Source organism: Anopheles funestus, chromosome 2RL (assembly GCF_943734845.2).
Source record: "Anopheles funestus chromosome 2RL, idAnoFuneDA-416_04, whole genome shotgun sequence".
NCBI classification, from domain to species: Eukaryota; Metazoa; Arthropoda; class Insecta; order Diptera; family Culicidae; genus Anopheles; species Anopheles funestus.
This window is the reverse complement of record NC_064598.1, coordinates 95,012,230-95,024,053: the sequence shown is the minus strand read 5'-3', so window position 1 is coordinate 95,024,053 and position 11,824 is coordinate 95,012,230. Positions and strand designations below refer to the sequence as shown.

At 47.0% G+C, this 11,824-nt stretch overlaps 3 protein-coding genes across 3 annotated transcripts in view; 1 reads left to right on the top strand and 2 right to left on the bottom strand.

Moving 5' to 3' along the window:
- Nucleotides 1–1,257: 1,257 nt before the first annotated feature.
- On the top strand, nt 1,258–7,124 carry LOC125764645 (excitatory amino acid transporter). Its single transcript, XM_049429080.1, has 5 exons — nt 1,258–1,619; nt 2,948–3,153; nt 5,341–5,695; nt 5,768–6,673; nt 6,749–7,124. Exons 2-5 carry the CDS (start codon nt 2,970–2,972, stop codon nt 6,978–6,980), a joined length of 1,677 nt encoding a protein of 558 aa, XP_049285037.1. The 5' UTR covers nt 1,258–1,619; nt 2,948–2,969; the 3' UTR covers nt 6,981–7,124.
- Nucleotides 3,159–5,236, bottom strand: LOC125764646 (cytosol aminopeptidase-like). The gene is made up of 4 exons (XM_049429081.1): nt 4,999–5,236; nt 4,807–4,925; nt 3,620–4,731; nt 3,159–3,549 (listed from the first exon to the last, which is right to left on the bottom strand). The coding sequence occupies exons 1-4, from the start codon at nt 5,098–5,100 to the stop codon at nt 3,278–3,280; spliced, it is 1,605 nt and encodes a 534-aa protein (XP_049285038.1). The 5' UTR covers nt 5,101–5,236; the 3' UTR covers nt 3,159–3,277.
- Nucleotides 7,125–7,140: 16 nt separating the features above from the next.
- The window catches only part of LOC125764649 (protein dachsous), an 83,074-nt gene continuing 78,390 nt past the window's right edge, over nt 7,141–11,824 (bottom strand). The window contains exon 13 of the mRNA XM_049429084.1: nt 7,141–11,748. Coding sequence (XP_049285041.1) covers nt 8,681–11,748 — 3,068 coding nt within the window. The 3' untranslated portion in view covers nt 7,141–8,680. The remainder of the gene's footprint in view (nt 11,749–11,824) is intronic.

Below are 11,824 nucleotides of genomic sequence, written 5' to 3'. Positions count from 1 at the left end.
CGAAAATTTCATAAGGCTTACCCCTTACGATTTTTTTGAGAAATTTTGCAAAAAAAATTAAATTGATTTATTTTAATGCCAATTGGTTGCAATGTGTTTCTTTTCACTCAAGTAATGCTTTAAATAAAAAAAAGAATAAAAAAATGTTAAAAAATAAATAAAATCGTTAAATTTGAAAAATCTCCTTCGCAAACGCGACAATTGCTAAGCATGTTGTGACGGGGTAACAGGAGAGCATCCAAAGCACGAGCTGGCATTTTTCTCTTCACAGTTTCGAAATATCTATCTACTAGCGACATCTATACGACGCTAAAATAAACTATTTTAAATGCCACATTGGTGCGCCATCTATTGGTTATTGTTTGAAACTCTTTCTCTGTACTGCTTTTAGCGCCATCTATAATCACATATTAATTTTTATAGCGCACGATGCGCACCAGGATTAGTGTTACCTCTTCCGAAGTATGTTCTCTTAGTACCAACATTCAGCAAAGAGTTCTTTTTCGTGATGGTCGTTTGCGACAATCGACGTGGATCTCAATTGCTGAAAAAACACTAAAAACAACGCTGCCGAATGTAAACAAATGGTAATTTAGAGTAACTGTTCCAGTTTTCAACAGTTTAGTGCAACTATTATGATATGCTATCTTTGTGTTTGAAAGCGATGTTATTTCGGTTCATAAACTTTCGCAGTCTCTTTCTGGTTATTCATTTTCGTGCAATATTTCGCGTTTTATGTGCAATATAAAAAAAAATAACCGCATAAACGTAAACGTTGGTAACAAAATTAAATTTGAAACACTTTTTCACTCTAATTTGGATGATTTTGTTGCTTCAAGGTGGTTAAAAAAGTAATTTTATGCTGCCTGTTTCGGCCAGCAAGATTTTGACGTTTTCATGCTGGGAAATTGCGATATCTAAGTAAATATTTATCTACAGGCTGCTAAACTTCGTATTTGAAGAATATCAATTGCATTTGTCTTCAATTTATAACGCATTTGTGCATAAATTGTCTGTAACTATACACCTGCCAAAAACTGGAGCAATTACTGTAATACTTTTCTCAAAAACTACAAGATTAAACGATAACTAATTCACAAATTTTTAAATTGCGAAGAAATGGTCGTATTAATAGAAATCTGTCCGTATCGTCTACTGGGGCAGACTGGCTGTTGTCGTTGTTGCATTTCTTTCACGTGCACGCAAGAGAGGCATGTGCTTGAAAATATCCGCCTAGGGGTCGACGGTTCGGTTCGGGCTTTCTTTGCGTTTAATTTGCTTGTGCATCCGAACCAGGTTGGACGTATTGTTGCTGTGCAGTGTGCGCTGTGTGTGTGGTTCGTTAGCTGCTCAGTACAGAAGCAACTGGGAAACTGGGGCTCCCACCTTCGCAGCGCACCGTGCTAACAGTTTGACGCGGCCTGTAATGGCAAACGGTTGTTGTTGGTTGTTGTCGGTCAGTCTTCACACTAAAAGGATTATCAAAGGCGATTGCGAATGTCGCCGCGGTTCGTGCAGTTGTTGTAGTGGCGTAAACAACGAAACTTTACCCTGATTCGAGGGCAACGGCGACCTGATTGTGGCTACCCGTGGAAGTGAACTGGTGCGAAGCTAACAAGGTGATGCCCGAAAATAGTTTCCAGTACCCTTGAACCGAAAACATTGTTTCACAAAGTTAAGCCCCAGCAAGCGAACTTTTCTTGTTAAAGATTAAGCCAAAACGCAAAAACTTCTTGCAAAAAACCCCATCAATCATCACGTTTCGCGATGGAATGGAGGCGCATGGTGTATGACACCAGGAGAGTCACTTGAAAATTGATTTAAATTGTTACGACTTCCGGACACTTGGTGTTTGTGTGCCTGGCGAAAGATGATATGGTTAATGTTGGTTTCAACTAGCAAAGATTGCTAAATTGATCGTAAAGAATTAACACTCCCATGCGGTACAAGGCAAAAACCGTCCATGTAATGGGTCGTAAACGCTTTGTTACACAATTCATTTAGCTTGCTTTAACTATCAGTACTATCACTCGTTGCATAATGCGTTAGCATATCGTTCAAATCGTGTGTGCTTATAAATGTTCAAATTTGAAATGACTCTTCAATAATAATAATACAAAAAAAAGGATGTTATGTTGATGAAAAGTAAACGAGTTGTGTTGGTTGCACATACGACGCGACGTTTACTCAAACGGCATAACGTGTTCCCTATTCATAGCTCTTGCAAATGCACTTAGAGCGAGGGGAGCATTGACTCGGTCGCAGGCGGAGGTTATTAGCGCCCTTTACTTGTCGGTATTACGTTCCTTACGTTGGTATGCTGCCTTGGTGCATCCACGGGACGACTCGCCATCAATTATAAAAAGAAGAGCTGCTAATACGCAAAAGAAAATCGATATCGAATCGGAAAGGCTCGCAAAAGAAAAAAACACACACAGAGACCAACCGTTACGAAGCATGATGCCATTATACATATGATGCACCCCAGGCATTACTCGGCACTCGATTGCAATGGAAACTGGGCTGGCGAAAGGTGAAGTGCACTAGCAATAGCACAATTTACATAAGCGCAATGAAGGGAATAAATGAATCGTGTACCCATCTTGATTGCTGACCTTCGTTGGCGTTGATATCGGGAGGCCTCATCTAAATAAGACGAACCTGCAAACAGCCGATTCTTGACTGATGGTTTCGTGCAGCTGCACGGTTTCAATTGAGCGATTGCTTTATATCCAGCAATGGCGCGTCACTTTGATTAATTCAATTCGTTAAGGACATTTGCTGAGATGCAAATAGGTTACGCAGTAGATTAAGCAGTAGTTGTACACATGACCGACCCAAGTTATCGCACATGAGGCTGTTTTTTTGTTGTTGTTACGAATCATGAGATAACGATCACATGTCCGCCCCGGCATAAACTAACGATTATTCAAACCTTTTGTTTAAGACACAACAAACGTCTTCCGCGGATGTGTTTGGTGCACGAGATGGCACAAAGTCAGCAGAGCTTTTTGAAACAAGAAGCGGGCAACCTGAGTCGGGAAGATACGCTACTCAAAATGACCGACCATCGTGCAAACTGGAGTCGCGTTTTGGCGGACAACAAACTTATACTCATCACGCTCAGTGGCGTACTGTTGGGTGTTATAATAGGTGAGTAAGGGTTTTTGAAGAGGTGAGTTTTATTGGGAGCTGGGTGGAATACAATTTTTTGCTAGCATTTTGATGTTTACTGATCGCCTGAACATTCTAGTAAGTAGTATCGAATTTCTCCGACTTACATTCCAACCTTCTTCTCGATAAGGCTTTGCTTCTGCTGCTCGGGACAAGCCAGTTGGTAAAGAAACTGGATGAGTGTTCGTGTGGGACGGCCTGTCATGCGATCGTTTTCCAGATACGGAATACCGGCTCCACGCTTCAGCATGCCAACACCGGTAATATCCATATGTACCCAATCGACGCACGGGACGAACTCCTTCAGAAAAGCTGCTCCCAAACAGGCACTTCCCTTGCCACGACCTGCATTGCTGATGTCTACGTTGCTGTACTCTGGAAACGAGAACCAAAACAGGCGAATGTTAGAATCTCAATCCACAATATAAGGCAGGCTCTAACTTACCGGTGACTTTGTGCGTGTAGTACTGCCACAGTGGCATACGCCATACACGATCTCCACTAATCGCGCCCGCTTTCTGTACCTGGGACCACAAGAAGTCCGAGTTTGAGAAAACACCACTCGCCGCTCCACCAAGCGCATGGATGATACCATCCGAAAGTGTTGCTACGTCGACAACAATTTTCGGCTTAAAGGTGGTCTGTCCGTAGATGAAAGCGTCAGCCAACATCAGGCGACCAGCATTGTTCGTATCGTGGATTGCGACCGTCTTCCCGTTCATGGCCGTAATAACATCGCCCGGCTTAAATGCCATACCCGACGGCATGTTCTCGCACAACGGAATCAATCCAACCAAATTGACCGGCAATGACAACGCAGCAGCGGCACGGATCGTAGCAACGACCGTAGCAGCACCAGCCATACTCGCCCGATATTTGGCCATATCTTCCGGATGCTTCAAGCAAAGTCCGCCACTATTAAACGTCATGCCCTTGCCGGCGAGCAGAATCGGACGGCCCGACTTATCGTCACCGCAGTAGCTGATCTCGAGAAAGATCGGTGGCTCACACGAGCTTCGGGCGACGGACAGAAAGCAGGACATGTTTTTCGCCTCCGCCCAATCTTTGTTGCGCACCTCGATGTTTACACCGCACGGGCAGAGCGCATCGACCGCGGCCTGCGCGAATGACGTCGGTGTGATCTGGTTGCCGGGACCATCGGACAGGCTGCGGGCTAAGTTTTGGGCGTCCGCCTTGAACAGACCGCGCGTCCACGCATCCACCTCGGCCGAATCGTACAGATCGAGCTTCGGTATGGCTTTACGATCCTTCTTCGTTTTGTTGGCCTGATAACGCCATGTTGCCAGACCGCTGCCTTCCGCCGCCTGTTCCGGATAGTCCATCGGATCCACGTAAATCTGGGTGCAGCCTTCGTTCGCTAGCTGTTTCGCACCGATACCGGCAGCAATGCGCACATTCTCCATACCTTCGTCTATTATTTCGAGCTCGTTAAAGCCGGCACCCTCGATGCCCAAACCGACGACGGCAATGGAACCGATTTCCGGGTCGAGATTGTTGAACACCTTAACGCTGCCCAACTTTCCCTTCAAGTTGCATCTAACCAAAGACGAAGATAATTCCCTCCCATGTGAACATTTGTTCAATCCAAGAAGGCATATATCATCCACTTACTCTTTGATGAGGTTCAAAAGTTGCCCATCGGTTTTCGCATCGAAATGAATGGCGGTCGGGGAAAGGCGAGGCTCCTCGGTGTCGATTTCTTGCTCGTAAAGTCCAAGAACTAGCCCTTTCTGCGATGTTTAACAATGTTTAAATTTGGTCAAACAACTACATGAAGCTCTTCTTGACTCTTCCTTTACTTACGTCAGCTCGGTTTTCTCCAATTTGCGTAGAATAATTACACGGCTTGGGAAGTACTCGGAATCCCACGGTTCCCAAACATCTTCTAGCGAAGAGAGACAACATTTTGAGTGTTTACTTTGCGACAACAAGGAACGGGATTCGAAATTCTCGATACACTTCTTTACAGGATCCTTCACCGAGCAACTACCAAAACGCGTCTGAACAGAACGAAGTCGTTATAGAGTATTCAGCCTGCTCAGTTGCTTGGATTCAAGCAACTTCATCGTTACAAAAATGTATTTCCGCAAAGAAAACATGGCTTCCTTTGACAGCATTTTTCTTTGTTTTGCTCGCTTTTCGCAGGATTTACGTTTCGACCGTTAGGTCTCTCAAGTGACTCGCTGATGCTGATCGCCTATCCGGGGGAGTTGTTTATGCGTGTACTAAAACTGATGATTCTTCCACTAGTCATCGCGAGTCTTATTAGCGGATCTTCCAGCTTAAATGCGAAACTAAACGGCAAAATTGCGCTGCGCACCTTTGTCTACTTTCTGACGACTTCGCTGCTGAATGCCATCCTTGGAACAACGCTGGCACTCATTATACATCCGGGCAATCCAACGACGGAAGATGTTTTACATACCGATTTGCTGAGAGATACTTCCCTTAGTAAAGCGAAAACGGTGAGCCTCATGGATAGTGTGCTGGATCTTGGACGGTAAGCGCAAGATATTCGAAAAGTTCCAAGGCTACTCACTTACAACTTCATTTTTTATCTTCACCATATTAGGAATATTTTTCCGGACAATATTTTCCAGGCAGCACTACAACAAGCCCACACCGTGTACGTCCCAAAAGAACCCTCGGGAATGCTGGGAAATGGTACAGAGCTGTCACAAACCTCTACTCCAGTTACGTCCACATCCGTGAATCTTGTCGACTGGTCGGAGCAAAATGTAGAATGGACACGAATCGTCGAGTACCGTTCCGGCACTAACTCGCTTGGGATTGTTTTCTTCTGCTTAGTGTTCGGCACACTGCTAGGAACGATCGGTCGGAAAGGGTATGTGGTGGTACAATTTTTCTCCGCCATTTTCGACGTCATTATGAAGATGGTGACCGGTGTGATGTGGCTTACACCGATCGGGATCAGCAGTGTGATCGCTGGCAAAATCTTGAGCGTGGACGATATCGGTTTCGTAATGACGCAGCTCGCCTGGTTTATCTTTACCATTGCGCTCGGCGTATTTCTGTACCAGTGGATCATCCTGCAGGCGATTTACTTTGTGTTTTTGCGTAAAAATCCGTTCCGCTTCTATCTGGGGCTGGTTCAACCAATCTTGACCGGCTTTGCAACGGCATCGACGGCCGCAGCCTTACCACTAACGTTTCGCTGCATGAACGAGCGGCTGAAGATTGATTCGCGCATCACGCGGTTTGTGCTTCCGATTGGCTGTAATATTAATATGGACGGGACGGCCCTATTTATTGCGGTCGCCTCCATCTTTATCGCTCAGATGAGCAACATGGCGCTGAACGTCGGGCAGGTGGTAACTGTCATCCTAACCTCAACAGCCGCCTCTATGAGTTCGGCCAGTATTCCATCGGCAGCGCTTGTACTGCTGCTGATCGCGCTATCCGCGATCGATGCACCGATCAACAATGCCACGGTGCTGTTTGCCATCGATTGGTTTGTGTACGTTTTTTTGTTTTGTTCAAAGCAATTTCTTTTCCTTTGTGGATGATAAGATTTATTCTCTCCTTCCTGCAGGGATCGTATTCGGACGACGAACAATTTGCTAGGGGATTGCTATGCTGCAGCCGTGGTAGAGCATCTGTCCCGGAACGAGTTGAAGATTTCCGACATCGATGCGTACTACAAGGACGACGACGTCACGTCCGACGACCAGTGTGAGCAGGATGTTAACGGCAAGCGGAAATTATCCTTCCCCAATTCTGTGATTTTAAACGTAGAAGTATCGACACCTGTTTCCAGCACTTAGGATGGTTTTTTGGTTATATATATAATGCCGTTTTTCGTATACTCGCTATCCCACACTCGCTAGGCGTAATCTACACGCGAGTATACTGTTTTGCGGAGGGGAAAATAAAAGCTAAACCATGTCGCGTGGGTTCGGATGTACTAATCAGCGGTACAAGGTGTTTATTTTTCAGTATAAAACATATTTTTATTTCACCTAAAATACACCTATATAGACACATTCTTGCATTTATAAAACACTGTCGCCTCTAAACGCTCCTACATACAGCTACTTCCACCTTTCATTCTCTAATATATGGCAGTTGCGCAGTTTGCTTGTTTGTGGCTTGGTGATGTATGTGTTTTTTTATTGTTTTGTTTTGTAACGGGGGTTAAAATTTGCCTTTCGATCGTACGATCGTTAAAAAGTACGAATACTAGCATGCCAGCATGTAGTGATCCACGATGGAGACGCCTGGTGGTTTTTAGTGTTGTTGGTACTAAAAACCCACTCGCGGACGCGCGAACACTGACTATTTCTTTAAAGAGGGAAAACAATGTGAAGGCCATAGCGTTCTGAAGTTGCATCGAAGAAAAGAAAAGAGAAGAAAAAAAATGACTCACACTGTTTGTGCGTCAAATTTGGTGTCCTTAACGTTACACATTAGGTAGTTCGCGGTTGTTCATCTGTACACAAAACGAAACGTAAAAAAATAGTCTAGTGCTTGCCTACCAGTGGAACCACACAAGTGGCTGCTTGGTTAAAAAAGGGTAAAACAAACAAAAAAGAAAAACACTTAAAAATTTTCATCCTTTTCCCGCTCGTGACCGATATTCCCCGAGGCGGGGTGAGTAAATGCAGACGACACGCGGCTCTGGTTTTCCAGCCACATTCAGCTGAAACCACAAAACCGTTCACTACACGTTAACAATAATTAAAAAAAAATGTGTGTTGCCGGTTTTACTTAAAATTGGGATACAGCCCTAAAGCCTTGCAGTCTTGTGTGATTCGTTTGAAAGCGAACCTTTCAATGCGAATCGAGATGTTAATCCTAATACTTCCCCTATCTACTACTGTGCGTACGCCATCGTTTTGCGAACAGGTTTTCACTACCACTAAGTTTCTCTGGCATTTACAAATAGCGCCCAGTGGGTGCTTTTGGCTGCCCCACCCGTTTGCCAAGTTACTTTTCACTTGAGAGTATTTACAGTACTGTAAGCGATGCTACTAAAATCTGTACAATTACGCCTAAACGCGTTTACAACGGTATGATTTTGGGATGGACGGACAAAGAAACGGATGCGGCTTTACGTTTTTTCATTCGTTTTCGTGAACATTCATCTTACACACTTAGCACTAACTATATACAGTCTAATACCTGTCACATCCTGGTTTGAAGGTGGTTTTGAATCGCACCGAGAGATGAACTTTAGGCGAATAGAAATTTACTACAATCGTTGTTGAAGAATACACACACACATACACTAAAATGTGTTTCGTTTACGTACACTACGGCATCGGTACTTCATCCCGAACGTTTGTCTGTACTAGCTATTGGACAGTCAGACGTCTGACTAATACTTATTTACAAGACGTTTAGCGTTCAGTTGCGTTCCGTTCCGTGGACATTGGATGCGTTTGATTTGGAAAGGGACCTTAGACCTACACAGCCATCCGAAAAGGGAAAGAAATTTGGTGCCGAAGGACAGGGAACGAGGGTTTCAGTACGGTTTCCTCTGTCCAGCGGGCCCTCGTTGCTGTGGAGGTCGTGGCAGCGAAACCATATGGTGGGAGGTAGGCATACCCGTCGACACGACGTGCGGCGAGATGGAGGGTGAGCGTGTCGCGAGCGGTGAAAGCGACGGCGAGAAGCTGGGCGACATGGCGGAGGAGGTACTGAAGCCGGCAGCCGAATCATGACTAATGGGTGAGCGGGGCAACAGGTACTGGTTGGGTGCACCGCCATGATGATTGCCGGGATTGTTACGGCCGGCAAAGACGGGCACATTGATCGACCGTGGTGCCACATTCGTCAGCAGTGGCGGTGGAAGCGTTTTTACCGTGTGATGTAATGAGTTTTTGCTCTTGGCACTGGACGTTCCACTATTGCCACTCTGCACGGACAGTGTGTCATCCTTGAGGCGGGCAATTTCCGAAAATACATGCGCCAACGGTTGATACTGGGGGCCCCAATCGAGCAGATAGTCCCAGTTGTAGCTACCCGTTAGCTCCTCCTCGCTGTGCACGATCGAGCTGAGCGACCCATTCATCGAGATACCCTGCTGATTGCCCACGACCGGTACATCACCGTAACCGCCCATCATGACGTGATCGACCGTCGCACCGATGCTGCCCGCATTCGTAACCGTCTCATCAACGCTGCTCGCTCGATCACTGTTGTTGGTGACGTCGTTCAGCTTAGCATAGATCAGATTGGTAAGGTCGGATTCCCGGTGGTGTTCGTCGTCGTGGAACATGTGCAGCGTATCGATCGGTAGCGTATGTAGCATGGCATCTTTGGAGCTACCCAGTCCCATACTTTCCGAGCAGCGGCGCGACGAGTTGGACGCATTCCCGGTGGTACCATTGTCAACGATGCCGAGTCGTGCCAGGTACTCCTGCGTGTTTTGTACCGACACGTCCGATAGGCGACCGTCGAGCTGTAGACCATCGCGCTGCAGCGGACCACCTTCGTTGATCATGCGAATTTCCTCATCCTCACCATCGTCCTCGGCAGAACCGCGCCCACTCGAGCCCGACTGTTCCGAGCCGGACAGCTCGGACGTGGTGGCGGCACCCGAGTTAGAGCTTGCACCGTACGGAGGTATTTCATCATACTTCGGTGGTGCGAACTGGCCAGCACCTGCTGCACCACTGGACGATCCACGGATGGGGATTGTATCGAACGCACTTGGATCGACGTAGTTGTTCGAGTGGCCGACCGATTCGGAACTAAGCCCGGTCTTGTTGACATGTTTCTGCTGACGGTTACGCATGTGCAGGAAGAGAAACACAGACGCGACACCGATTATGATAAGCAGCAGCGAGATGACAAGCCCGACTGCCCAGTTCGCGAATCCGCCACCAGCAGACACCGACTGAGAGTTTTCATAGCTACCACCAATGCCAGCCCCATTGCCCAACTCGTTACCCTTCAGATGTCCCAACGCATCGACCGCAATCTCAACCACCGTCATGTTGGTGAGCGATCCCTGTCTGCCGGAACCGGCCGTCACGACTAGACTGATGTCACGGCCCGCATCCAACATTGTCGCTACGTTGTCTAGCCGTTTCTTGATGAGGATGGCACCCGTTGTACGGTTCATCTTAAAGTACGGATGTTGAGTCGTGAGCTGGTAAACGATACGTCCGTCCGGTCCACGATCACGATCTGTCGCCGTCACATGGCCCACCACATAGCCCACGGGCAATTGGCCTGATTCTGGTGTCTTGATAACGAAACGGTACGTACGCTCCGTAAACTGTGGACTGAACTCATCCCTGCTTTCGATCACTATCTTCACACGTACCGTCTTGGATTTGCCACCCGTATCGGTGGCACGCAGTGCGAAAGCATAGCGGTTCTTTTCTTCATAGTCGAACACGGCATTCGAATTGACGACGCCACTCGTTGGATCTACCTTGAACAGCTTCCAACTATCGTCCAGTCCGGAATACGACCCGGACAGTACGCTGTCGATTGTGTAGTTTACGATACCGAACGGTCCACGGTCCATATCGGTGGCACGGGCAGTGAAAATACTGATACCAATTGGTTCATTTTCGCCCACGAACTCCAGATATTCAGGCACTGGGAACTGTGGTTCATTATCGTTCTCGTCCGTTAGCGCGATTGAGAATGGATGTACGGAGCAACGTGGTGCCGAATGGCTATCGCACGCCCGTATCACGAGATTGTACTGCGTTTGGCCGTGATCGTAGTCCAGGTATTTGTTGGTGTACAGCAATCCAGATACCAGATCGATGGAAAACATGCCACTGTCGTTACCGGATATTATCTGATAGATCACTTCCGAGCTGGGCGACCCGGACTGATCGGCATCGAGTGCGGACAGCTTGGCGATGGAGTGCTTGATCGGTGCCAACTCACCGATCGTTGCCTCGTAATTGCCCGGTTGAAATTCGGGCGCATTATCATTCGCATCCTCCACCGTAACTATGACGCGCACCATCGTGCTGAGATTTGCATCGGGTCTGTTAATGTGCCTCGTACCGGGCTCCACAGTTACCAGCTTCAGCTCGTAATAGTCCACACGCTCACGGTCCAGCCGATCGACCAGCACAATAGCACCATCGGGGTACGTTACATCGAACACGGAATCTTCGTTACCGTCGATAATTTCAAATGCTATTGCCGACTCTACACCGGACTGTTGCTGCAGTATGGACTTGGGGATCAAATTGACGACTGTTGTTCCAGGCATTGCTTCTTCGTTTACTGATACCCGGTACTGACTCTGCACGTACTGTGGATTCGCTTTGCCTTTCGATTTCATTTCCAATCGCACCGTAGTGGTGGCGGATAGCGCGGGTTGACCAGAATCGGTTGCTCTCACGGTAAGATAGAGTGTGCCACCGACACCACTCGTTGACAGTTGGCTAATATTTGCAAACAACTGGCCAGTTGATTCGTCGATAGTGAACCCGCTGGTGACTGATCCTTTGGGTGAGACGATCGAGTAGCGAACGATCGCGTTCGGTTCACTATCCGCATCGGTTGCATTGACGGAAAGAATCATCACGTTCGTGTTGCTACCATCTGTTGGATCTGGTGGAAGAAAAGTAGTGGAGTGTGTATTTTAGAACAGCTTCTTCATTACCTGACAGTTGCGTCGTATGGAACG

What these genes read in the sequence shown, in the direction of transcription:
- LOC125764645 (XM_049429080.1), top strand. Translation starts at nt 2,970, where the DNA reads ATGTGTTTGGTGCACGAGATGGCACAAAGTCAGCAGAGCTTTTTGAAA. An exon ending in AGTGTGCTGGATCTTGGACG is followed by an intron (nt 5,696 to 5,767) that starts GTAAGCGCAAGA and finishes TCACCATATTAG; the next exon opens with GAATATTTTTCCGGACAATA. An exon ending in TTTGCCATCGATTGGTTTGT is followed by an intron (nt 6,674 to 6,748) that starts GTACGTTTTTTT and finishes TCCTTCCTGCAG; the next exon opens with GGATCGTATTCGGACGACGA.
- LOC125764646 (XM_049429081.1), bottom strand. Translation starts at nt 5,100, where the DNA reads ATGTTGTCTCTCTTCGCTAGAAGATGTTTGGGAACCGTGGGATTCCGA. An exon ending in TTGGAGAAAACCGAGCTGAC is followed by an intron (nt 4,926 to 4,998) that starts GTAAGTAAAGGA and finishes TAAACATCGCAG; the next exon opens with AAAGGGCTAGTTCTTGGACT. An exon ending in CTTTTGAACCTCATCAAAGA is followed by an intron (nt 4,732 to 4,806) that starts GTAAGTGGATGA and finishes GTCTTTGGTTAG; the next exon opens with ATGCAACTTGAAGGGAAAGT.